The 24,322-nt window shown below is 62.5% G+C and overlaps 1 protein-coding gene across 1 annotated transcript in view; it reads right to left on the minus strand.

Annotated features, from left to right (window-relative positions):
• Positions 1 to 24,322, minus strand: part of ADAP1 (ArfGAP with dual PH domains 1) — a 66,649-nt gene that overhangs the window by 12,927 nt on the left and 29,400 nt on the right. Inside the window, 4 exon segments of the mRNA NM_214226.1 lie at positions 4,691 to 4,837; positions 5,474 to 5,586; positions 11,860 to 11,942; positions 17,925 to 18,016. Of these exon segments, the coding sequence (NP_999391.1) occupies positions 4,691 to 4,837; positions 5,474 to 5,586; positions 11,860 to 11,942; positions 17,925 to 18,016 (435 nt within the window).

Here is a 24,322-nt window from a genome sequence, read left to right on the forward strand (position 1 = left end):
CAATGGCATCCTGCCGTGTAGCACAGGCAGCTGTAGGCAATCACTGGGACGGAGGATGAGGTGAGAGAAAGAATGTATGTGTTTGTATGACTGGGTCACACTGCTGTACAGCGGAAACTGACAGAACGCTGTAAATTAACTATAATTTAAAAAAAAAAACCTATACATGAAACCTCAATAAATGTACCTTCTTCTAAATATGTTTTTTTAAAAAACACGAGGACATTGAGAAACAATTGCATATACAGGGAAATTAGGAGGTGACCATGCATGACCAGGAAAAGGCTCAGAAGAGATGTGAGCAGACGTTTACACCTCCAATTGATCCTCAGCACATAAAGAGCCTCCACCAACCAATGAAACAAAACCCTGAAGAAATAACAAAAATAGCAAACCCTGTGGAAGGGAGAGAATCTGATTTCCAGACTTTCCCCGTTTTCAGACTCAAAAGTCCAGAGTTCGACAGAGAAAAAAAAAAAAAAAAACCCACAGGACACACAAAGAAACAGGAAATGGCCCTTTCAAAAGGAAAAATAAAGCAACAGAATGAAAAGACAAGGACAGACATACTAGACAAAGACTTTAAAACATGGTCTTAAATATTAAATATGCTCAGAGAATTAAAAGACTGTTTGGAGAAAGTCAAGAAAATGCATGAACCAAATGGAAATAAAAACAAAGAGATGGAACACCTAAAAAGAAACCAAAGAGTTTCTGGAACTAAAAGTAAAATCAGTGAAATGAAAATTTCACTAGAGGGATTCAAAGGCAGATACAAGCAGACAGAAGAATTAGCGAACTTGAAAACAGGGAAATGGAAATGATCAAAGCTGAAGAACAGACAGCAAAAGGACTAAAAAAAGTCAGCAGCGCCTAAGGGACCTGTCGGACCCCACCAAACCGACCAACACATGCATTTAGGGGGTCGTAGAAGAAGAGGCACAGAAAGGAGCAGAAAGGCTATTTAAATATGGCCAGAAATGTCACAGATTTGATGAAAGACATGAACATAAAGATCCAAGAAGCTCAACAAACTCCAGATAAGACAAACTCAAAGAGGCCCTAACTGAGACACATGATCAAACTTTGAAAAGACAAGGAATTTTTTTCTTCTTCTTCTTTGGCCGCCCCAGGCATATGGAGCTCTCGAGCCAGGGATCAGATCTGAGCTGCGGTTTCGGCTAAAGCCTGGATCCTTGATCCACTGTCCTGGGCCGGGGATGGAACCTGCGTCCCAGCAGTCCCAGGATGCCCCACAGTGGGAGCTCCAGACACAGACTCTGAGGGCAGCAAAAGGGAAGTGACCTGTCACAGACAAGGGATCCTCAAAATAGATCATGAGCAGAATTCTCATCCGAAGCATCGGGGGCCCTAGACAGCTGGCCGCCACGTTCAAAGTGCTCAGAGCCAAGACAAAACCTGTTGACCAGGAATCCTGGATCCAAGCGAGACGGTCCTGCCGAGCTGAGGGGAGACCAGGACGTTCCCAGATACGTATAAGCCTAGGGGTTTGCGACCACGCCGGCTGCCTGCAAGAAATGCTCAGGGAGTCCTGCAGGGCAGAGGCAGGGACCTCGACAGTCCCTCCCGGCCGTGTGGAAACACGAAGGTGTCGGAAGGTGACGGTGGCAGCTGTGGAAGCCGGTGATGAGTAGCAATGGCTTGTGACTGTTCTTGGGTTTTCTACGCTATGTATTTATTTAGTGCTTTTCGGAGCCGCACCTGCAGCACACGGAGGTTCCCAGGCTAGGGGTCGAATCAGAGCTGCAGCTGTCTGCTTACACCACAGCCACAGCAACGCGGGATCCGAGCTGCGTCTGCGACCTACACCACAGCCGTGGCAACATCGGATCCTTAACCCACGGAGCGAGGCCAGGGATCGAACCTGCATCCTCAGGGATACCAGTGGGGTTTGCGACCCCTGAGCCACAAGAGGAACTCCTACCTACTTGTTTTGAAAGACTAATACTTACAGAGTTCTAGTTGCGGCCCAATGGGTTAAGAACCTGACGAGTATCTGTGAGGATGCAGGTTCGATCCCTGGCCTCGCTCCGTGGCACTGCCGTGAGCTGAGGTGTAGGCTGCAGCTACGACTCCGCTCTGGCATTGCTGTGGCGTAGGCCACAGCTGCAGCTCCTGTTTGACACCTAGGAACTTCCATGCAGGTGCGGCCCTAAGAGGAAGGGAAAAGGAAAGGACAGGAGGCTAACGCTTATACATGAAAAAGAGCGTCGTGTAAAGGCTTCGCGCTCTCACCTTGGGTTTTGAGCCCAAGCTGTGTCTTCTACGTACTTTAGGAGGCGGAGCCTCTAAAATAAGTAGTAGTTTAAGTTTCGGAGCACACGTTGCGTAAATAAGCCGTCTGGTGACATCAGCCACTGATGCCACGCGTGGGGACAGAGCTGGAACATAGTAGTAAAATGTTGTTATTGAAAAACATAGCATTTGAAACACGGCTGTGTATCCGGTTGAGAAAGTCACAGCTTTAGTCTGTTAAGTGCGGTCCCTGCGGTAACCACAGAAAACACTGATGCACACAAAAAGAAATACGACAGCACGCAGACGTTTCACTACAGAGGGAACAAACGGAGCTCCTGTTGTGGCTCAGGGGGTGAACAAACAGACGGTCTCTGAGGGCGCAGGTTCGGTCCCGGCCTCGCTCAGTGGCCGGAGGATGCAGCATCGCCACAGGCTTCTGCACGGGTCGCAGTGCGGCTGGGATCCGGTGTGGCCGTGGCCGTGGTGTAGGCCGCAACCGCGGCTCCAATTTGACCCCTGGCCCCGGAAACTTTCACGTGCTGCAGGTGTGGCCGTAAAAAGAAAAAAACAAACAAACACAAAAGCAGACAGGAACTGAGGACGTGAAAGACACAAACATCTAACCGCAAAGCGACAGGGGAGCAGAAGCGCCTCCTTACGAGGCGTCCCCGTGAACGTGACTGTGCGAACCTCCAGTCGAAAGGCAGAGGGGCCCGAGGGCATAAAAACAGACCCACGCAGCACCCTTCCTGCAGGAGACGCCCTCAGCTCGGCAGACGCGAAGACAGGTTCAAAGGTGAGAGGATGGAGACGGATGCTGCAAACGAGAGCAGAGTAGCGACACGAACGCCAGACAGAACAGACTTTAACCCCAAGATGTTTCACGGAGTGAAGAACGTTACCCAGGAGTGAAAGCTTCAGAAAGCAAATGATGCAACAGCGAGGAAGCAGACCTGACGACGGATCATCAAACTGTCAAAGCGGAGACTGATCAACGGAAGGGGGAAGTCGCTCCCAAACGACACTTGGAGGCCTCGGTACCTCCCCTCGGGACGGACAGACGCCCCAGCCGGGGGAAAGCAAGGGAACAGAGGCCTGACCACAGCCAGCCAACCGCCCCGACACACACGCCCTCCAGCTGGCAGCAAGAGCACACGAGCGCACGCACTCTCTCGAGTGCGCGTGGGAGAGACCACACGTCGGGCCACCGTTTAAAGCTCAGTAGATTTTAAGAGACAGAGCTCATACCCCGCGTCTTTAAGCACCGCAGGATGAAGGCGGAGAACATCAGTAACGGCAAACTGAAACACGCGGAGAACTGTGGAAATCAACCCAACCGGCCAAAGAAGAGAGTCACAAGGGCCGCCAGAAACACCGAGAGGGAGGCGAACCAGACAAGACGACTCACCAGCACCTGCGGGACGCAGCCAAGCAGTGCTGGGAAAGAGCAGGACAGCTGCAACTGCTGGTAACTGGAAACTAAGAGAGCGGCCCAACAGCCTAAGGAACCGGAGAAGGCAGAACACGTTACACCCAAAGCCAGAGGAGAAAGCAGAGCAGGGCAGCGGGACGGAGAACAGGAAAACAGCAGCGAACACACACGTGACCAAAGTTGCTTCTTCTAGAAGATCGATCAGCGGACAGAGCTTGCGCTGGATGGGCTGGGAGACAGAAGATTCCAACCACTCAAATCAGCAGCGAGCTGGCGACATTTCTACTGCCTGTGCCGGACAGAAAGGATGCTGAACCGTGGACAACTGCACACCGACACCCGAGCACCGGGACGGCCCGGGAATGAGTCCTCAGACACGCAGCCAAGCCGTCGCCGCCAAGGGTGCCGGGAAGGCGGGAAACCCACAGGCCGAAGAAGGAAACCGGACCCTTCCTTTACGTCGGGTGTAAAAATGAATGCATCGGGGACCTAAGTGTCAGCCCCCAACAACGCAGCTCTTGGAAGAAAACACAGGCCACCGCGCGGGCTCTGGCCGTGATTTCTTGGCCACGACGGCAGAGGCACAGGCCCCAAGGAAAAAGAGACACGTTGGGCCGAATGAAAACTTGAAAATTTTACGCCAAAGACACGGTTCCCTGGGTAAAAGCGGCCCGCGGGATGCAAGAGAACGCAGGCAGACCCTCTGTCTGCGGAGGGGCAGTTCCCACCCCGCGCGTACTGGGGCCTCCCAAGGACAGACCTGGAGGGGTCCGCCTGGGGCTCCCCGACCTCGCTGGGCGGGGCCACCAGGGTGCCCAGGTGCGGGGGGCGGGCAGGCGCTGTGCCAGCCCGGCCAGCTGCTGCCCTCGAGGTGCCCCTGCCCGCGGGCCCGCTGGCGCCCTGCTCCCGTGGGGACGGGGCGGGGCGTGAGCAGCCTCGTGGCCCAGCCTGGCCTCCCCGTGACGGCGGGGGCGGTGCAGCCCCCGGGCCGGCGCCCACCTTCCCGTCCTCGTGGTAGACGAAGATGTTCCGGGTGCTGTTGTCCTTCAGGTAGGTGACCTGCAGGCCGTGCGGGTGGCCGATCTTGGCCGGCTGGAAGGTGGCATTCAGGTGCTCGATCTTCATGACAGCCTTGGGCTCCTTGGCCTGGGAAGCAAGGCCGGGCCTCAGCGCCGGGCGGGCAGGGGGCTCTGGGTGCCGGCCGCACACCTGCTGTGCTGAGCGGCTTTGGGCGAGCTGCTTACCCTCTCTGGGCCTGGGCTGCCTGGGCTGAAGTCACCTCCTGGGGGTGACAAGGCCAGGCCTCCCTCTTGCTGCTCCTGTCCCACCAGTCCCACCTCTCCCGCACTGGGCCGTAAATGGTCGTGCGGGGCCCGCGGGCTGCCATGGTTACTGGATCGCGGGTCTGGTCTGACCTGGCCTGGTCTGGAGGGGGGCCTTTGGACCCTGCAGCTGCTCCCCCACACTGCCTGGGGAACTCAGGGCCACCCAACATGTGCTTGCTGGGGTGGGGTGACCCCTGACCTCAGCCAGCCCCCTCTGTCCCACCAAGACAGGGCTGGCCACCTCTGTTCCCCCAGTGTCACCCAGTCACAGGAAGGGACGGACCACGGGGTGGGTGGGGTGTCCCCTTGCGGGGGTGAGTCCCCCCAATGGAGGGGGCAGCACATCCGTCAGGAATGGTACAAGGGCAGCTGAGGATGTGGCATTGCTGCCCAGGGCCAGTGTTCCGCCGCCGCCGGCCCCTGGGTGGGACACCACCCTGCCCCGTGCCCAACTCACGTCACTTCTGTTGAAATATTTCAGGGCCCCCTCGCGTTCCGTCAACACAAACTTCCGGCTTAGAAACTGCCCGTTGTCCCGGCCGCGCTTCCAGAGAAAGCCTTCTCGGTATCCTGGGGGGGCAGGGGCAGCTGGTCACTGTGGGCCAGGGCGCCAGGCGCCACCCTGACGGCACAGAAGGTGCACCGGGCCGATCTGGCCAGCCTGTGTGTAGACCCCCCGACCGGGCCGCCCCTGCCAGCCACTCGGGGCCCTTTTCCTCGTCCCCTGTCGCTGTGGGTGTGCCAGGCACGTGGCAGTGAGCACGGCGTGCGGGCTCCGTGTGCCGCCCGGGAGCTGCAGGCGGTCGCACGCCTGGCCACGGCCCCCGTACCCACAGGTTTCGCAGGTGTGAGGGAGGACCTGGGGATGGGCGAGCATCCCGGATGTTCCTGCAGGCCCAGGGTCACCGCAAGGGTCCTCGCAAGAGGGCTCGGAGGGAGACGTGACCCGGGAACCCTGGGCACAATGCGGACCTGGCCAGGAACACGGGGACGCCCCGTAGCCCCCGGAGGGCCAGCCCCACCCACCTTGACCTCCAGAACCGTGAGGACCGTGAGGTCAGTTCAAGGCCCCAAACTTGCGGTCAGCGTCCCAGCCGCGGTGGCCGCATCCACCCAGAGCCGCCTCTGGCCCTTTGCCCTGAGCCTGTCCTGGGACCTCATGTCCCAGAGCGTCCACCACGCCTGTGCTCCAGGGGCCTGAGCGCGCTCAACGCTGTCTGCCAGATGTTTCCACGCTGCTGCCGGCTCGGGGATGGGTCCCTCTGTCGCCAGTGGGCCCCGTGGCTGCCGGCCAGCCGAGCGGGACCTGGTGGCCATGGCCATTGCCTTCTGACACCACCGCCAGTGCCCTGCTGCTGCCTCCCCTGGCAGCCCCTTCCCGACACCATGGAGACAAGGGGCGAGTCCCTGCTCTCGAGACACGCAGCCATAAAGAGGCACAGCCCAGCGTCCATGGACAGGGCCAATGGGGCCCCTTCCTTCACTCACAACTCCGAGGTCCCTGCCCCTGGCAGCCTGTGGGAAGACGTACCCCTCGGGTGCCCTGCACGCAGCACAAGTAGGCACATCCCTCTGTGTGCCGGGCACAGGGCCCCCACCGTGTCCCCAAGCTCAAACAGGGCCCTACCTGGAATGTTTGTTGACTGGCTAAATGAGCACTCAGGCCAGGCAAAGCTGGAAGTCCACTTGCCTTTGGGTGGAGGCCAGCCTCTCTGGACCCTGCGTGAGCTACACAGAGCAGTGCCAAGGCGCAGAAGACGTGGGGGCTGGTGTCTGCAAACACGGTCCTGCCCTGCCCGAGAGGCGGGCCCTGAGGCTGAAGCACAAAGGCGCCGGCCCTGCCCGCCCTGCCAGCAGGTGCAGCAGCGCCTCAGGCCTGGACGGGGGTCTGCGCAGCCCGAGGAGCGCCCCCTTCACCTCCCACCCCGCTGCTGTCTCTGCTCACAGGTCCAGGTCCAGCCCAGCGGCCCGAGTCTGCCCGGCTCCCAGGCTCAGGCTGTCCCCGACAGCAAGCCGCCAGGATGCCTAATTTCAGGCACCATGACAGCAGCGGCAGTATTTTCGGATGGGTACTGGCCCGGGGCCCTGTCTGCTCCAGCAGACGGGCAGCTGTTGGGTCTTCATCTGAAGTCGGCGGCCCTGCCCGCCCGTGTCCAGACCCAGGCACAGCCATGGGGGCACCTGCCCACCACGCTGGCTCCCACAGGCTGCTCGGCCCCCATGACCTGTCCCACGTAAGACGGGCCCCTCTAGGTAACACACAGAGAAGCTGGCTGTGCTAGGAGGCTGGGAAGGGGCGAAGGGCCTCACTCAGCATTTACTGAGCACCTGCTGTGTGCGGGCCCAGTACGACCCGCTGAGGTGAGAAGCATTGCTCACTCCACGGACAACCGCAGATGGCCCCCCACCTGCCACTGCAGCAGGGCAGCGGGACCTCCTAGCTGCAGGGGCAGGGGCAGCCTCGGGGCCAGCGGGCAGTTCCTTATAAAGTTAAACCTGCGCTGGAGTTCCTGTCATGGCACAGCGGAAACGATCCAACAAGGAACCACGGGGTTGCGGGTTCGATCCCTGGCCTCGCTCCATGGGTTAAGGATCGGCGTTGCCGTGAGCTGTGGTGTGGGTCGCAGATGAGGCTCGGATCCTGTGCGACTGTGGCTGTGGTGCAGGCTGGCGGTTACAGCTCTGATTCGACCCCTAGCCTGGGACCCTCCAGATGCTGCGGGTGCGGCCCTAAGAAGACAGAGACAAAAAATAAGTCAAACCCGCGCTTCCCACGTGACTCAGAGAGATGGGAAGAGACAAACGCGACGGAAACTGGCTCACGTGCTCCCAGCAGCTTCGCTGTCAGCGTCACAGGCCGGACACGGCCGATGTCACCCAGCTGGGCCGAATGGCCGTAGCGGGGCTGCTGCACTGAGAGGCTGGCACCCGGTTCACAGGCCCCAGACAGGCCTCAGACCACAGCGCCATCCAGGGAGCGACCCCCTGGAAAGGCACCGCTGGCGGCTGCAGATCAGGGCTGGAGGACTAACCAGAGGGGGCTCGGCAGGCGGGACCTGCAGGTCGCATGGGTGGGTCTCACTAACATCTTTGTGGACTGGAGCAGGGACCAAGCGGCCTTGCTGGGAGGAGACACATGGCTGGGGGCCTCTGTGCCAGGCCCCAGGCTGGCCCTCCAGGCTCGCCATGTGGCTTGTGCCTGGCAGGGCCCCGGCGGAGGGGTGTCCTCTGGGCCAGACGCACAGGGATGCCCACTCCGGCCACCTGCCCAGGAGGCCAGGGGCCTGGTTTCCAGGTTCTGTTCCCCAAGAGGTCGACACGGGAGCCCCGCCCCCACCCAGGCTGCCCGGCACCTACAGAGCTGGGGTGGGGTCCCTGCATCGGAGCTGTGTCACCCCAAGAGTGCCCCCCACTTCTTAAATCCGAGACCCACACACAGGCTCCATCACAGAGAGCAACGGACCTAACCCCAAAACGCAGGCAGAAAGTGGCAGAGATGCCTTGGGCCCCTTGCACTGCAGTGATGTCGCTTCATGTGCCCGCAGTGGCCCCGTGCCTCCGCCACACAGGAGGGCAAGCCTGGCGTGGGGTGGCAGGTTCCTGCCCCTAGGGCTCCACTCTTGGGGTGGGGTGCCCCCGAGCAGGAGTGGGTCCAAGCTGCGGTGGGAGGTGCTGAGTCTGTTGGTGACAGGGGCGCCGGGCCCCTGGACAACAGGGGCATTGTCAGCCTGTGAAAGGCGGCCCTTGAGGCTCTGGCTCCAGGCGGGGATGGTCTGGGGACGGAGCCAGGAGCAGCTGCTACGCGGGGTCACCCCAGAGACGCGCCTGCAGGGCCTGGGGCGGCGGGAGGCGGGGCCTGGCCCAGGCGCCCCCGCGTCTCTACCGCATTCTCTCGCACACCCGTGACCTTGGCCGAGGGCGGCAGTGCCAGGCTGGCACCGGCTGCCGTCCGGGGTCGCCACACCCTCCCATACCTGGGCTGTGGGTGCTCAGCCCACCCCACCATGTGGAAACATCCAAGCCGGCGGGTGCCCGACAGCACCCAGAACACCGCCGAGAAGACCGCCGCCCCGGCCCGGAGCCGGGTCCACCCTGAGCCGCCTCTGCCCGTGTTCACCGCTGGGGGTGCTGGTCGGTGCCCGGCCCTGGCCTTCGCGGCTCATCTGACGGCCTCTGACTGCTGACCCCGACCCGCCACGGAGGCCGGCCCTCTCTGCACTGGGAAGTCGCGGCCGGCTCCTGTGCCTCACAGGCGTCCGGGGTGACACCTGGGGACGCGTGGCCCTGGCGCTCCTCCCTCACGCCTTAGCAGTGGACGCCTCCGTGGGCGCCCTAAGCGTGGTGGGGGCTGGGCTCCCGAGGCCCTGGCAGGTGCCATGCCCGGTGGGGGGGACCCCACTCCACTGTGACCTCAGGTCCCCAGCAGCCCCTCTGAGCCCGACCTGGGCAGATGGGCCCCCGGCCCAGGCCCCTCGGCCACCTCACCCCTCAGAGCGGCTTCCACGCCCTGCGGGTTCCCCTTCCCGCACTTCCGCCTTCTCGTGGCTGTGGGCGTGCCGTCCCTGTGCTGTGGGAAAGTGCGCTGTGGCAAACGGGGGGGCAGACTGGAAGGACCCACGGAACCCAGTGCTCCTGGGGGGGGCGGGGCCTTGCAAAGAACAACGAGCCGGGCAGGCGGCCAGGGAGTGCCAGTCCAGTCGGGCTGTAGGAGGCACCTGTTCCACCTGCCCTGGGCGGTGTGGTGGGAGTGGGGGCGAAGGCTGGGGGGAGGGTGGGCAAGAGGAGGCTGGGAGCTGCTGAGGCCTGGTCCCTCCATCCCATGGAGCGCTGGGCAGCGGGCCAGCACTGGGCACCCTGCACTTCCCCTTGAGGGTGGCTTGCCCCGGGGTGGTTCCCTGGAGGTGGGGACCCTGCTGGTGGCCCCAGGGCCCATACACCAGGGTCCCTTCCTGTAAACTCAGGGCTTGGCCAGTGGGGTGCAGGTTGGGGGGCCCAGGCATGAATTTTGAAGGCTAGAGGAAGAGGTGGCATTAAGACTTGGGATGATGGCCTTAGTGAAATGGGAACCAAAGTGCCTCTTTAAAGGGCCTCTGTGCGGGGCCCTGTCAGCAGCAGCCATCTCTGAGTGGAGGGCAGAGGGGCCCAGGCTGGGGGCTCCCACCTGGAGGTGATGTGTGAGTCTGCGGGGCTGGGAGGGCCACGGGGACCAGTGCTCAGAGGTGGGGGCACATGTGCACAAAGGCCCTGCGGACGGAGTGGGGAGCCGGGGCCTCAGGCTGGAGGAGGGGTCTGCGCCCCAGTCCCTCCAGAGTCCCGGGACCCAGCTGAGCTCGCCTCTCTTATGCCATCCTGCGAAGGACGAGCCCTCTGCTGCCCCAACACACCGCAAATGGCGCCCCGCAGGCCTGCACTTGTCCAGGCGCAGGTGAGACCCAGGCCTACACTCCTCTGCTGCCCTGAGGGTCTGACGGAGAAGCTGGGCCTTCAGAGGCCACCCACTCACCACTGCCACCTGCACACCTGCAGGCCTCACCCCCGTCCTCGTCTGGGGCGCCGAGCCCTCTCGAGGTTTCGGGATGTTTCACGGGAAGGATGGCAGTGGTATCGGGGGGCTTTGAAACGGGGCCTCCTGGCCGGCCACGGGGCCACAGCCTCCGGAACCATGAGGAGCCTGGCCGCAGCCACCTGACACCCAAACACACCTACAGGTGCCCACCTCCCACACCCCACCGGGAGGACCCGTGGTTGTGCCGCCCTGAGCACCCCCGCTTTCTCGAGAGGACTCCAGAGGCAGAAAGGCCATTGGGACGAGGTCACACGCCCACCCCAGACCAGTCTGGGCCACAGCTGAGACTGTTCCTGACACTTCTGTGCAAGTCACACTCGCCGTTTCCTCACGGAACCAAAGGTGAGGGGTGGGAAGTGCGAACCTGCTGCAGTGAAGCCGCCACCGGGAGAGGCAGAACCGGCAGAGCAGACACCGGAACAAAGTCCTGACGGCACTGACTGAACCCCTAGATCAAGCCATGCTGAAGCCAGAACAACCATGTGAGCCTATCCATCTCCTGTTTCCTGGACTGGGTTGGATTTCTGTTGCTCACAACCAGAGATCCTGACACAGGAACAGACGCAAAATCCTGCCCTTGCCTCTGAAACGAGGCCACAGGCTGTCATCACAAACTGCTGAGACGTTCATGTGTGGGAGACGCTCGGGGTGAGTCCCCCGGGGTCCCAGAGCAGGGAGGCAAAAGAGTGTCCGGCCGCCCTCCCTCCCTCCCGCCTCAGGGATATCAGGGTGCATGACAGCTCTCTGGGTGGAAGGGACTGAGTCCAGGCCGCACACAGACCCGGGCCGCGTCAGGGGCTCCGGAGCAGAGGGACGAGGAGTGGCCGCTGCGTGGGAGCGGGGGCTGCACAGAGCCCTCCCCGCCTCCGCTCCCTCTGCGCCGCCTGCATCTGAACACCCCAGCAGCACACATCCACGTGCTGACCAAGCCGGCGCCTGCCCCACTCGCGGTGGTGCCGCCACGCTCTGGAGCCGCTGGGCCCCGCGCCACCCCCGTCCATGCCCCTCCCACCAGGACCCACCACCCTGTGGGCCCCCCAGGGCAGAGGCGCGCCCCCGCCAGCCCAGAGGTCCCTGGCCAGCCTGCGGTTCCCCACGCGCCCCCATCCTCCATCAAGGGTCAGGGCTGGGTGACAGCCGTGGGGCCCTGGTGCCAGGGCAGCCGGCTCAGCGTCAGGGGCGACGGACGAACACAAACACCCCACGTAGGCTCGGGGGGTGGGGGGGCAGAGACCCCTAAGGACGGACGGACGGACGGACGGGTGCCGCAGCCTCACCTGCAGAGTAGGGCTCCTGCCTCTCGGGGTGGGTGAACTCCTGCCGTTCGTACTTGGCGCGGATCCACTGCTCCCGCAGGAGTCTGGGGAGAGAGAAGTGCGGTGGGGACGGTCCTGGCCTGACCTCGGCACCTCGCGAGGCTCCGGGTGGAAGGCGGGCCCTGGACAGGGTCCCGCCACCTCGCACAGGGGCGGGGGGCAGGCGGCAGGGTCCCAGGCCCGACTCCAATATCATCTGCTGATGAGACAGCTTCACCCCTTGACACCCCCCGGAAAAACCAAGATGTGACCCCCATGCCGTGAATCCACCCGCTGGCGTGCGCCATGCAGGGGCTCGGGGCACAGCCACAGGTGGTGCAGCCGCCACCATGAGCCAGTTCCAGAACACTCCATCGCCCCCAAGGAAACCCCGTACCAGTTAGCAGTGCCTCCCCCGAACCCCAGCCTGCGTCCGCTTCCTGTCCGGTCGTGTCGGCGAATCTGCGACGTGCGGCTCCCTGCACGGAGCGCGTGGGCCCATCTCCCCACAGAGGGGATCCCTCCCTTTTACACAAGCTCGGCTGGCAGAGGCTGGACTCACGCTGGGACCAAGGAAGGGCAAGGACACCCCTCGCCCCGCCTGCCCTCAGCGCACCAGGCCAGCCGGCCTAGGAGCCGAGGAGGGAGGAGAGCCCGCTCCAGGGGCAGCACGACCTGCCTGCCGCCTCCTCCCTCGCCCCAGACCAGAAACGGGGTGCAAGATGCCCTCTCGCCCCAGGGCCCCGCGCAGCCGGGGGGACACGCGGCCGCTGTGCTCTTGGCTCAAAAGCCTCAGTGCCCCTCCCTCGTCCTTCCAGTGCCCACACGGCCTTGTGGCCCATGGCCTGACCTCGCCTCGGCCCTCTGCCCACCGTGGCCCTGCCAGCCCCCCGGCCGCCTCGTCTCCGCGCTCGCGCCGGTGTGTGCCCAGACCCCGTCCCAGAGGGCTTTCAGCTGATGTCACCACGGAGAGGTGGCCCTCGGGTGGACGAGGCCGCCCTCCCTGGACCCGCCACGACCCGGGCGTGCGCCCCCAGGCGGGGGGGGCCCGGCCCGGCTCCGCCCCTCCGTCGAGGGCATCTTCCAGAACAGAATGAACCGGAAGCCTCAGGCATCTCGCTGGGCCCCACGGCCATCCTCAGGCGGGGCTCACACCCAGTCCCCTGCTACAGCCCGCCCTCGGCTGGGGCTCGGGACCCGGCTCTGTGGCTGTGCCCGGGGTCTCGCGGCTGCACAAACAAACTGCCCCAACCTGGGTGCCTCACAGCAGCAAGGACGAGGCTCCCAAATCCGAGGCCAGACCTAAGTCAGGCGCGGGGCTGGGTCCTCCTGCTCAGCCCGGGAGGGGCTGCTCCGGGGGCGGCGGGGGCGGGGGGGGGCGCTCCTGGGGCTGTGGCCACGGCCCCCAGCCAGAGGCCTCTCCCTGAGTGTCTGCCTCCCCGTGCCTCTAGGAAGGACACCAGCAGAAGTCCCGTCCTGGCGCAGTGGTTAAGGTTGCGGGCTTGATCCCTGGCCTCGCTCCGTGGGTTAAGAATCTGGCGTTGCCCAGAGCTGTGGTGTGGGTCGCAGACATGGCTCGGATCCCATGTGGCTGTGGCTGTGGCGTAGGCTCGTGGCTACAGCTCCGATCAGACCCCTAGCCTGGGAACCTCCATATGCCGCGGGTGTAGCCCTAGAAATGACCAAAAATAAAAATAAAAAATGCAAAATAAGGACACCAGCCACCGGATTTCAGGCCCACCCTAAACCCAGCATCTCACATCTGCAGGGTCCCCACTTCCAGGTGAGGGCCCTCACAGGGGTCTGGCCTGTGACCCTGGGGATTCAGAGGCATCTTGCACCCCGTTTCTTGTCTGGAACAGGGTAGCACCCTGGCCTCCCAGCCGTGAGCAGGACCCGGGTCCACGCCTGTGTGAGCCCGGAGCCCCCTCTGCTCACAGCCATTGCGGGCTCATCTGCACCCCATCAGGCAGGGTCCCCTGAGGCCCAGGCCACTGGCTGCCACAACGCTGGCCCTGGGGCTCACACCTGCACCGGGGGGTCGCCAGGCCTGGCACTGAGGCTTCTGGAGGGGCAGTGGGAGGGAGTCCAGCTTGGCAGAGCGTGCCCAAGCCACTCCGCCACCAGGGGCCTCCCACCGGCGACAGCCAGGGTGCCTGGGCCAGCCCTGCCGCAGCAAGGGTCCTGGCCTCCTCAGACCACCCAGCCCAGCCTTCAGCCGTGGGAAATCCAGTGTCAACAGGGTGCCCGTGACACCCCGGGTGTCACTGGGCTGGTGGTCTCGGGCCAGGATGAAACAACCATGTCCTGGGGCTCCGGGGGCCCGGCATCAGGGCCGGGCCTTGAGGCCCGCGTGGGTCCCTCACCCAGCGCAGTGGGAGCTGGGACCAGCAGTGGCCTCCGGGGCCCACTCCTGCCCGGCACCCACCCACCGGCTGCCCGGCCCAGGCTGGGGGCCGGGAGGAGGGGCGTGTGGTGTGAGCGGCGGCTCCCAGGTCGCTTTCCTGGTGCTCAGCCCCAAGTCACAGCTTTAGGGCACCCTGCCCAGAGTCGGGGCCTGGGCTCTGCCCCCAGGGAGGTGACCCTCGGCCTCCCCTCCTGCACCGTGAGCAGGTCACCCAGGCCGTCCCGGGAGACCGCTCTCCATCCTCCCGGAGCCCTCAGACCCACGTCCCAGCTTTCATGTCCACCCGCCCCAAGCAAGCCCGGGCCTCTCGGTGTCCCCGTGCGACTTGGGAGGCTCTTGCACAGCAGACTGTGTCCCCCACCCCCCAAATTCAAGCTGGAGTCCTCCCTGCGAGGCCTTGGGTCCAGGCTCGTCTGGGAGCAGGAGCTCCGCATCGCTGAGTTAAGGCGAGGTCACCCCGGACCGCGGCCCTGATGAGAAGGGGACGGCCGGACACACGCCACAGCGGGGCGACCACGGGAGGGCCCACCCCGCACAGCCCCAGGGCCGGGAGGCGCCGAGTTTCTCCCGCTTAGCCAGGAAGCTGGCACAGAGCCCTCTCCAGCCGGGACTCTGCCCAGGGGGCCCCCACCCCCCGAACCTCTCTGCAGGGAATCAGGGGCTGCGCCTGCCCACCCCACCACGCAGGGGGCAGGAGGGGTGGCTCCGTGGGAGGCCACGCTGCGAGGAGCCAACACGGCTCTCCCTGGGCGTCGGGGTCGGAACCCAGCTCGGGTGACAAAGGAGGGGGCCTGGGTACCGGGCCGGCCACTAAAAGCAGCCGCGTCCCAGACCCTCTGATCCTTATCCCAGGCCCGTGGGCTCCGAGCTCCGGACGGCAGGAAGCAGGGGACCGCAGCCTCCAGGGAACGCGCCCCGGGCCAGACCCCGGCCACCCAACCCACCACTTCACCGTGTCCTCCTGACGCCCTGGGAGCACGCAGCACCGTCCCGCCTCACAGCAGGCCACTGGGCCTTTGCCGCCAGTGGCGGGGTCGGGGGAGGGGCGCTGCTGCAAACCTGCCCTAAGTGTGCACAGCTGGGGAGGCGGCTCCCCACAGTCCACACAGCATTCACAGCCCTGCCACCGCCGCACAGCGCCCCACAGTCTACACGGCATTCACCCCCTCTTCACTGCTGCACAGCGCCCCACAGTCTACACGGCATTCACAGCCCTGCCACCACTGCACAGCGCCCCACAGTCTACACGGCATTCACCCCCCTCTCCACTGCTGCACAGCGCCCCACAGTCTACACAGCATTCACCCCCCTCTCCACCGCTGCACAACGCCCCACAGTCTACACAGCATTCACCCCCCTCTTCACTGTTGCACAGCGCCCCACAGTCTACACGGCATTCACCCCCCTCTTCACTGCTGCACAGCGCCCCACAGTCTACACGGCATTCAGCCCCTCTTCACTGCTGCACAGCGCCCCACAGTCTACACGGCATTTACCCCCTCTTCACTGTTGCACAGCGCCCCACAGTCTACACGGCATTCACCCCCCTCTTCACTGCTGCACAGTGCCCCACAGTCTACACGGCATTCACCCCCCTCTCCACTGCTGCACAGCGCCCCACAGTCTACACCGGCCTTCCCCCTCTCTCTGCTGCGGCACGGTTTCTCCACCTTCTCCACCGGCATTCACACGGCTCACCACCACTGCACAGTGCTCCACAGTGAGCTCAGCCACCAGCCTCCACATCCTGGTGTCGGGGCTGCCTGGTTAGCCTTCCCTGTGGGTGTCAGCCTGGAGGGGCCCTTCCCAGGACCCCACCCCTCCCGGCATCCGTGGCTTGTTCTGGGCAGACCTGAGCCCCCCTGGGAACGAGGAGGGGCAGCCTCGGCTCCCGTGAACCTTCACACAGTAGCGGCTTCTGGAAGGTGGGGCCTGACCGGGGTTCAGAGCACGTCCAGATGGGGACGCCCGGTTACCTGGGAGGCTCTGAGCTGACAGGAACCAGGACTCAGAGGGTCAACCAAGCACCCAGGGGACACAGGCCACCCGTGCCGACAGGTGGGGCTGCAGGGTGTGCAGGCCGGCGGCACAGCCCACAGAGCAGCCGTGCTGATGCCGCCAGGGCTCGGGAAGGGCTGCCGCTTTGCTTTCAGGCCGGGTGGGCGTGGCGCTGATGTCCCCGTGAGCCCAGGAGGGACGTCTCAGGATTTGGGGGCTGGGGTGGGGATGGAGGGGGCTGTGCTACACTGAGGTGTGAAGCAGGCTCTGAACGGGCCCGCCTCCCAGGCCCGTGGAGCAAACACCTGCTGAGGCCCCGGCACAGGACGCAGCGAGCCGCCACCCGCAGGAAACACATGCGAAGCACGGCCCCTAAGTTCCCAGGGTCTGGACCACCGCCCAGCCCTTCTGCAGTGGCCAGCAGCCCCTCCGCGGCCACCCCGCATTCACATCGACCTGGACACACAGCCCCACACACCCAGGGTCTGCAGTGGCAGCAGGTGGGACTCACAGAGTGAGTCGAGGAGGAGACAGCGCTGAGCCAGCAGCAGGGAGGTGCTGCCCCGGGGGCAGGGGCCCAGACGCAGCCGCAGCCTGAGACTGTGCGGCTTGCGAGCACCTGGCCCAGAGACCGCCCCCCCAGCCCCGTGGGTGCATCCCCAGCCTGGGAGGAAGGCGAGGGGGAAAGTTTCGAAGCGGACCCCTCGTCAGCAGAGGGCTGCGGGGATGTTTCAAGGGCCCTTGGTCTCCATGCTGCTGGTGAGCGGCCGTGACCCCAGCCAGTGGAGGAGGGACCATCGGGGCCTGAGTGACGCCTGAGGGCAAGGCCTGCTCTGCGGACACAGAGGGCGTGGGCAGCGCGTGCAGGGAGACCGATGCTCGATGCTCGGAGGGCGAGGAGAAGGGCGGGGAGGGGGGGCCACGGAGGGTGCGGGGTGCTGGGGAGAGCGCTCTACAGACTCCAGGAAGGACCCAGAGACCCCAGGCAACCTCCCCCGCGTGGCTGGAGTTCCAGCCCCACCCCAGGTGCCTCCGCTGACTTCCACAACCTTCCAGGACCTGGCAGCGTGCCACCCTGTGCTGGGCACCAGGAAGGTACGAGGAGCCACGGGACCCAAGGAGGAAAGGACCCCGCACCCTCCCCAGCTCTGAGCGGCCAGAGGAGGGAGGGGTGGGGGGCGAGCGAGGGCCCGCGGAGGAAGGAGGGCTGGGAAGTGTCAGGGTGGGCGCGGGGACAGCACCCAGCCTGGGTGGGGAGAGGGCCATGGCGGCGGGAGCCCAGGTGGGGCGCAGAGATGCCAGGCATACGTGTCACCTCCCAGTGCCATGGGGTGGGCACAAGGGGACACTGAGGCTCAGAGAGGTGGGTGCCGGGTGCCAGGGGCACACGCGAGAGGCCCCAGTCCTCCCCACGTCCACGCCCGGCCCCCAGAGCCAGGGTGGCCCCCGCACGGCCACAGCTGCCCGGCATCCTCCTCCGGGGGCGCCATGTGGACGGCCGGACCCGTGACAAGACCCGCCCCCCACGGCCCCAGGACCCCAGGAGGTCCCCACCTCCTTCCACCGGGAGCCACAGCCAAGCGGGAGGACAGCCCAGGCCGCCTCCCTGCTCTGGGGGCCCCACAAAGCCCCTGTTACTCACTGGCAGTCGGAGGCCGAGGGCCGGTAGTAGAAGGGAGGCACCCGGGACTCGAACACGGCTCTGGCTGCGCTGTTCCCGCGGGAGGCCATGAACTGTGAGAGAGAGCGAGAGAGGGGTCAGCCTGGGGCTGGGCCGCTGGGCTCTGCCCGGGGCCTGGCCGATTTGTGCCTCGGACCCGCCCCGTGGGGCACAGGGTGGCCCGAGGCGTCTGGGGAGCAGGAGGCGAGGCCCCTGGCCTGTGAGGCAGACAGGCTGCGGAGGCCGGGCGTGTGCCGACAGGGACGGCACTGACAGGGCGCCCTCCCGGGTGGGGGTGACAAACGGGGAGGCCCCTGGAGCAGCGGGGCGTCCTGGGCACAGAAGCAGACGTGCCAGGGCCCTGGCAGAGCGCATGGGGTCTGGTGTGGGGAGGGGGCCTGCCCACGGGGACCCCGAGGCGGGGGCAGAGTGCGGGTCCCTTGCGCTCTGACCCCTCCTTCCAACGTCTTCGCGCTCTCAGGATCCTAGACGGCCCAAGAGCATCACCGGCAAAAACCCATCAGGACGACGCTGCGGCCAAGGTCAGGTACCAGCTGAGACTGTACCAGCCCCAGCTTTTCGACGCAAACACCCGTCTGCTCTGCCGTCCAACAGGAGGACAGGCTCCCCGAGGAGAAGAGCGGAACAGAACACCTCCGCTCGGCCTCGGGAGCCTCCCTCAGTCTCTGCAGAGAAAACCCGGCGCTCCCGGGAGAGGCAAAGACCACGCCGCTGGCTGCGGAGAGGAAAGCCCTCACCGCCACAGGTTGATCTATTTTTAGCCATTTTCAAAAGAAACCCGGGAATAGACGCTTTTAAAGCTAGCAATGATTCTACAGTTCATTTGAAAATTAACAAGCAAAATCATCCTCGCAAGTTCCGAAAATGAAGACTCTTGCTCGCAGATGTTAAAACCTAATAGACGGCGCAAAGGAGCCTTCCCACTGGAAAGAAAGTCATGCACTTGGAGGACAGACTGGGGGTTGCCAAGAGGGAGGGAGGGCGTGGGAGGGACTGGGAGATGGGGGTTCCTGGACGCAGACGAGTGCCTTCCGAGTGGAGGAGCAGTGAGATCCCGCCGTGTGGCACAGGGGACCGTGTCTAGTCCCGTGTGAGGGAGCAGGCTCATGTGAGAAAAAGAATGCACACGCGTACGTGCGACCGGGTCACCTCGCTGCACAGGAGAAAACGGACAGAACACCGTAAGCCAGCTCTAACGGAAAAAATAAAAATCACTGTTTAAAAAACACAAACACCCGTTACAGTGCAACTAGGCGTCAGCAGTACAAACCAGAAGGCCAGCCAATGGGACGAACCAGAAGGTCCAGAAACCAACCCCAAAGGATCTAACACCCCAGGAAGCAGGTGTAAGAGGAGAAGCCGGTGGACAGTGTGGTGACGCCTGTTACGTGGTGATAAGCAGGAAACTGGAAACCGTTAGAGAAGTGGGGGCGCTGGAGACGGCCCGCTCAGAATAAACTCCACCTGGATCAAAGACCTAACTTCCAAGGTCAATAAAAACAGATGAAAATCACAGGATGATTCAAAAGATAGTTATAGGGAGTTCCCGTCGTGGCACAGTGGTTAACGAATCCGACTAGGAACCATGAGGTTGTGGGTTCGGTCCCTGCCCTTGCTCAGTGGGTTAAGGATCCAGCGTTGCCGTGAGCTGTGGTGTGGGTTGCAGACGCGGCTCGGATCCCGCGTTGCTGTGGCTCTGGCGTAGGCCGGCAGCTACAGCTCCGATTCGACCCCTAGCCTGGGAACCTCCATATGCCACGGGAGCGGCCCAATAAATAGCAAAAAGACCAAAAAAAAAAAAAAAAAAAAAAAATTCTGCTAAATACCAGGAGTGGAATCGCTGGATCACATGGCAGCGCTGCTGTTGTCTGCTGAGAAGCTCTGCTCCGAGGGGGCTGCAACGATTCGCATCCCCGCCAAATGAGCAGGCGGCTTCCTCGCCACATCCTCACCTGCACTTGCGGTTTCCTGTCTCTGCGCTGACGGTCGTTCTGAGAGGGCGAGGCGATACCTAGCTGTGGTTTGAAGTTTCGTCTCCCAGATGACGAGTGGCGGGAGCATCTCTCCCGCTGCCGTGTGGCCATCGCTGCGTCTTTGGAAAAATGTCTATTCAGACCTTCTGCCCATTTTTAATTGAACTCTCTTTCTCTCCCTCCCTTCTTCTTCTTTTTTTTTTTCTTTTTGTCTTTGTAGGGCCGCACCCGCAGCACATGGAGGCTCCCAGGCTAGGGGGCCAATCGGAGCCGCAGCTGCCAGGCTGCACCACGGCCACGCGGGATCTGAGCCGCATCTGCGACCTACACCACAGCTCATGGCAGTGCTGGATGCTTAACCCACCAAGCAAGGCCAGAGACCGAACCCACATCCTCAGGTATGCTAGCTGTGTGCGTTACCACTGAGCCACAACGGGAACTCCCTGGTTTCTTTTCTTGACACTCGGTTGAGTTCTTGGTATGTGTGCTGTACTAACACTTGATCAGATACACTATCATTTGCAAACTTGTTCTCCTCTTAAGCGGGTGACCGTTTCATTTCATCCATACTGTTCTTGCCGTGCAGAGCTTCTTACTGTAATGGAGCCCCATTTGCTTATTTTTGCGTTTAGTTGCTCTCACCTGAGGAGACAGACTCAAAACAACGTTGCTAAGGAGTTCCCGTCGTGGCGCAGTGGTTAACGAATCCAACTAGGAACCATGAGGTTGCGGGTTCGATCCCTGGCCTCGCTCAGTGAGTTAAGGATCCAGTGTTGCTGTGAGCTGTGCTGTGGGTCACAGACACAGCTCAGATCCTACATTGCTGTGGCTGTGGGGTAGGCCGGTGGCTACAGCTCCGATTAGACCCCTGGCCTGGGAACCTCCATGTGCCGTGGGAGCGGCCCTAGAAAAGGCAAAAAGACAAAGCAACGTTGCTAAGATCGAGGTCGGAGAGCCACTGCTTACACTCTCCTCAAGGAGTCGTATGGTTTCAGGCCTTAAAAGTAGGTCTTTCATCCATTCTGAGTTTATTTTTCATATCAGCTCCTTTTGCGTGCGGCTGTCCAGTGTTCCCAACGCAGAGTACTGGGGACACCTCTCCCCATCATGCGTTCCTCCTCCGGACTGCTCACTTTAAAGTGGTGACTTCTGGCAGTTCCCGTGGTGGCTCAGCGGGCTAAGAACCCTGCTATAGCCATGAGGACGCAGGTTCGATCCCTGGCCTTGCTCAGTGGGTTAAGGATCTGGCGTTGCCGTGAGCTGGGGTGGAGGTCTAGGAGTGGCTCGGCTCTGGCATGGCTGTGGCTGTGGTAGACTCCTCGCCTGGGCACTTCCATCTTCCACGGGTGTGGCACTAAAAAATAAAAAAAGTAAAAGAGAGAGAATATAAACTGAACTTCTCCATTAAAAAATTGTTTTTAAATATAACCCGCAGAATGAGAACAACTTGCAAATACTCAACCTGGTCAGGGACTTTATCCAGCATATATAAAACCCTTATAATAAAACTAACTCAATAAGAAACAGGCAACCATTTTTTAAACAGGTAGAGGGTTTGAATGGACGTTTCTCCCAAAAAGATGTACAAGTGGCCAAGAGGCTGATGACAAGAGACTCAACGTCACCAACCACTATGGAAATGCAAGTCAGAAGCACAACACGATTCCACGGCGCCCGCCGGGATGGCCCAAGTCACAGGCAGAGAGCCGTCAGGGCTGGACAAGGAGGATCCCGGGTCCTCGGGGGCAGCTGGTGGGCACCGGGAGCCTGGCGGGAGGAGACGGGCTCATCTCAGATGGTCACGGAGTTACCGGGCAGCGCCACTCCCTCCGGAGAGAACTGAGAGCGCCCACAGCTATAACCTGCACACCGACGCTCGCGGCAGCTCTGCTCATAACAGTTGGAAAACGGGACAGCCCAAGTGTCCATCAGCGGGTGAGCGGATAAACAGGACGAGTCTGTGTTTGGGAAGGAAATGAGCTCGGCCGTAAAAGAAAGTGCTGTTCCCATGGCGACATGGATGCGTCTTCTAGGGGGAGGGCACGCCCGAGGCATGAGGAAGGTCCCGGGCCAGGGACTGAACCCGCCACAGCAGCGACAGGGGCAGATCCTTAACCTGCTGAGCCACCAGGGACTCCTGGATGAGTCTAGAAAACAGGGTGCTCAGTGAAAGGAAACCCAGAAGCCGCATGTGTGACTCCACGGATTCAAAACATCCACAAGAGGCAAATGCACAGAGACAGAAAGCAGATCGGACTCTCGGCGGGGGTGGGGTGGGCGGGGTGGGGTGAGAACAGCTAAGGGCTTGTTCGGGGATGTGAAAATATTCTGAAATTAGCTCGTGGCGATGGCTGCACAGCCCTGTGAACACATGAAACCTACTGAGTTGTACCCTTTAAAGGGTGAGGTGCATGCTATGTGAATTACAGAAATCAGGCCGTTCTGAGTAAAAATAATCCTGGGGTTAGGGCAGGCCTATCTAACTGTGCTGTAAGCCCCAGAACCACAAAAGACAAGGTTGATAAATTCGATTACTTCAAAGAAAAAAGTTTCCACTGCAAAAACCACCATGAGTCAAAAGTCAAAAGACAACCTAGAAAAAACGTCCTCACCGGGGTCTCTAAGTGCCGAGCCCACTGACGTGTACAGCTCTCCCGCTCTGCAGCGGGAGCCGGGCGCCCGGCTGCAGAAAGCTCACGGATGATGCCACACACCTCACGAGAAAATGCCAGGAGCTCCCTGGTGGCGAGCTGGTTAAGGATCTGGACCCGGCGTGTTGTTGCAGTGGTTCTGGTCACTGCTGTGGCTCAGGTTTGATCCCCCGCCCCAGAGCTTCCGCATGCCACAGACGCAGCCAAAAAAAGACAAGCAAAGAAAACCCCAAAGGACAGGACAGGTGGGAACGTGGGCAGACGCTGTCACACAGTGGGGGGCAGGGCACAAAGTCCCCCAAAAAGCGGAGCTTCGGAACCTCCCCTTCTAGGAACTGAGGCCCCCACTGCTCCTGGGGCCAAGGGGCAGGGGAGGCATCTATGTGGTCATTCACTGCCCGGTGGTCCCAGCGGAAGACCCCCGCCCCATGTGTGCAGAGGGGCCTGTAGGATAAACCGTGACTCTCACGCGGGGGGCGGGGTAGGTGCTGGGCAGCCGCGTCTCTGACGCCCCGAGATCCTGGGGCTCCCGGCACCTACGCTCTCGGGAACCTGTGCACACGGATGCGAGCAGTCACCCAAGTGTCCACCACGGTGACCGTGGCCCATCCCCACGGTGGGGTCGCCGGGCCACAGAAGGGGAAGCACTGGCACGGGCTCCTGTGCAGAGCGATCGCGCCCCGTGAGCTCTGTCCCCAGAAGGAGACCGCTGGGCCCAGGACCTGCTCAGCAGATGCCTGGAGCCACGAACCCATGGTGGCCCTGGCCTGGGGGCGGGGCGGGGGCTGGGGTCAGGGTTCTTTCTGAAGCGATGACAAAATTCTACAACTGACGGTGGGAGTTCCTGTCCGGGGCGCAGTGGAAGCAATCGAACGAGGAACCATGAGGTCGCGGGTTCGATCCCTGGCCTCACTCTGTGGGTTAAGGATCCCGTGTTGCCATGAGCTGTGGTGTAGGTGCAGGCATGGCTTGGATCTGGCGTTGCTGTCGCTGTAGTGCAGGCCGGCAGCTACAGCTCCGATTGGACCCCTAGCCTGGAACCTCCATGTGCCGCGGGTGTGGCCCTAAATAAGTAAATAAAACTGGCTGTGGTGATGGTTGCGCAGCCCCCTGAAGGCACCCCAAACCACCGAGTTCAGGGGAAAAATCATGCAGAGACAAAAAGGAAGAGAACCAGCTAGGGTTCCCCACGGCTGGTCCCCCAGCCAGGACCCGACTGCCCTCCTGTGGGGCGGGGTGTCCACACTGGGGCTGTGCGGCCTGGATCCGGGCAGGCTCAGGATCCCACAGGCAGTGGGAGGCAGGGGGGGCACTGGACCGGGCAGGCCAAGCCGCCTTCCACCCCCACCCAGCCTCTCCCTGGGGGCGGGATCCAGTGCCCTGCAGGCCAAGCCCCTGTCCCCCAACTCTGCTTTAATGTGTGGCCAGCAGAGCAGACAATACAAAGGAGATGGAGGCCCTCGGCCTCTCGCCCCCCGCGCACACCTGCTCCCCTGCAGACCTTCTTGAGGTTTCGGGGGGGGCACCCAAGTCCGGCCCCACCCCTCCTCACAAGACATCACACCCCTGCCGGCGGCACAGGTGGGCCTGCCCTTCTGTCTGACCCCCCAAGTCCGTGGCTGGGCGTGAATGTTCACGTGCACAGCGTGGCCTTGTCAAGCGCAGACTCTGACCCTGCAGGTAGGCCTGGGCGGCCCCAGGCTCTGCACTTCTAAAAGATCCCACAGGAGGCTGA

Source organism: Sus scrofa, chromosome 3 (genome assembly GCF_000003025.6).
Source record: "Sus scrofa isolate TJ Tabasco breed Duroc chromosome 3, Sscrofa11.1, whole genome shotgun sequence".
Taxonomy (NCBI): domain Eukaryota; kingdom Metazoa; phylum Chordata; class Mammalia; order Artiodactyla; family Suidae; genus Sus; species Sus scrofa.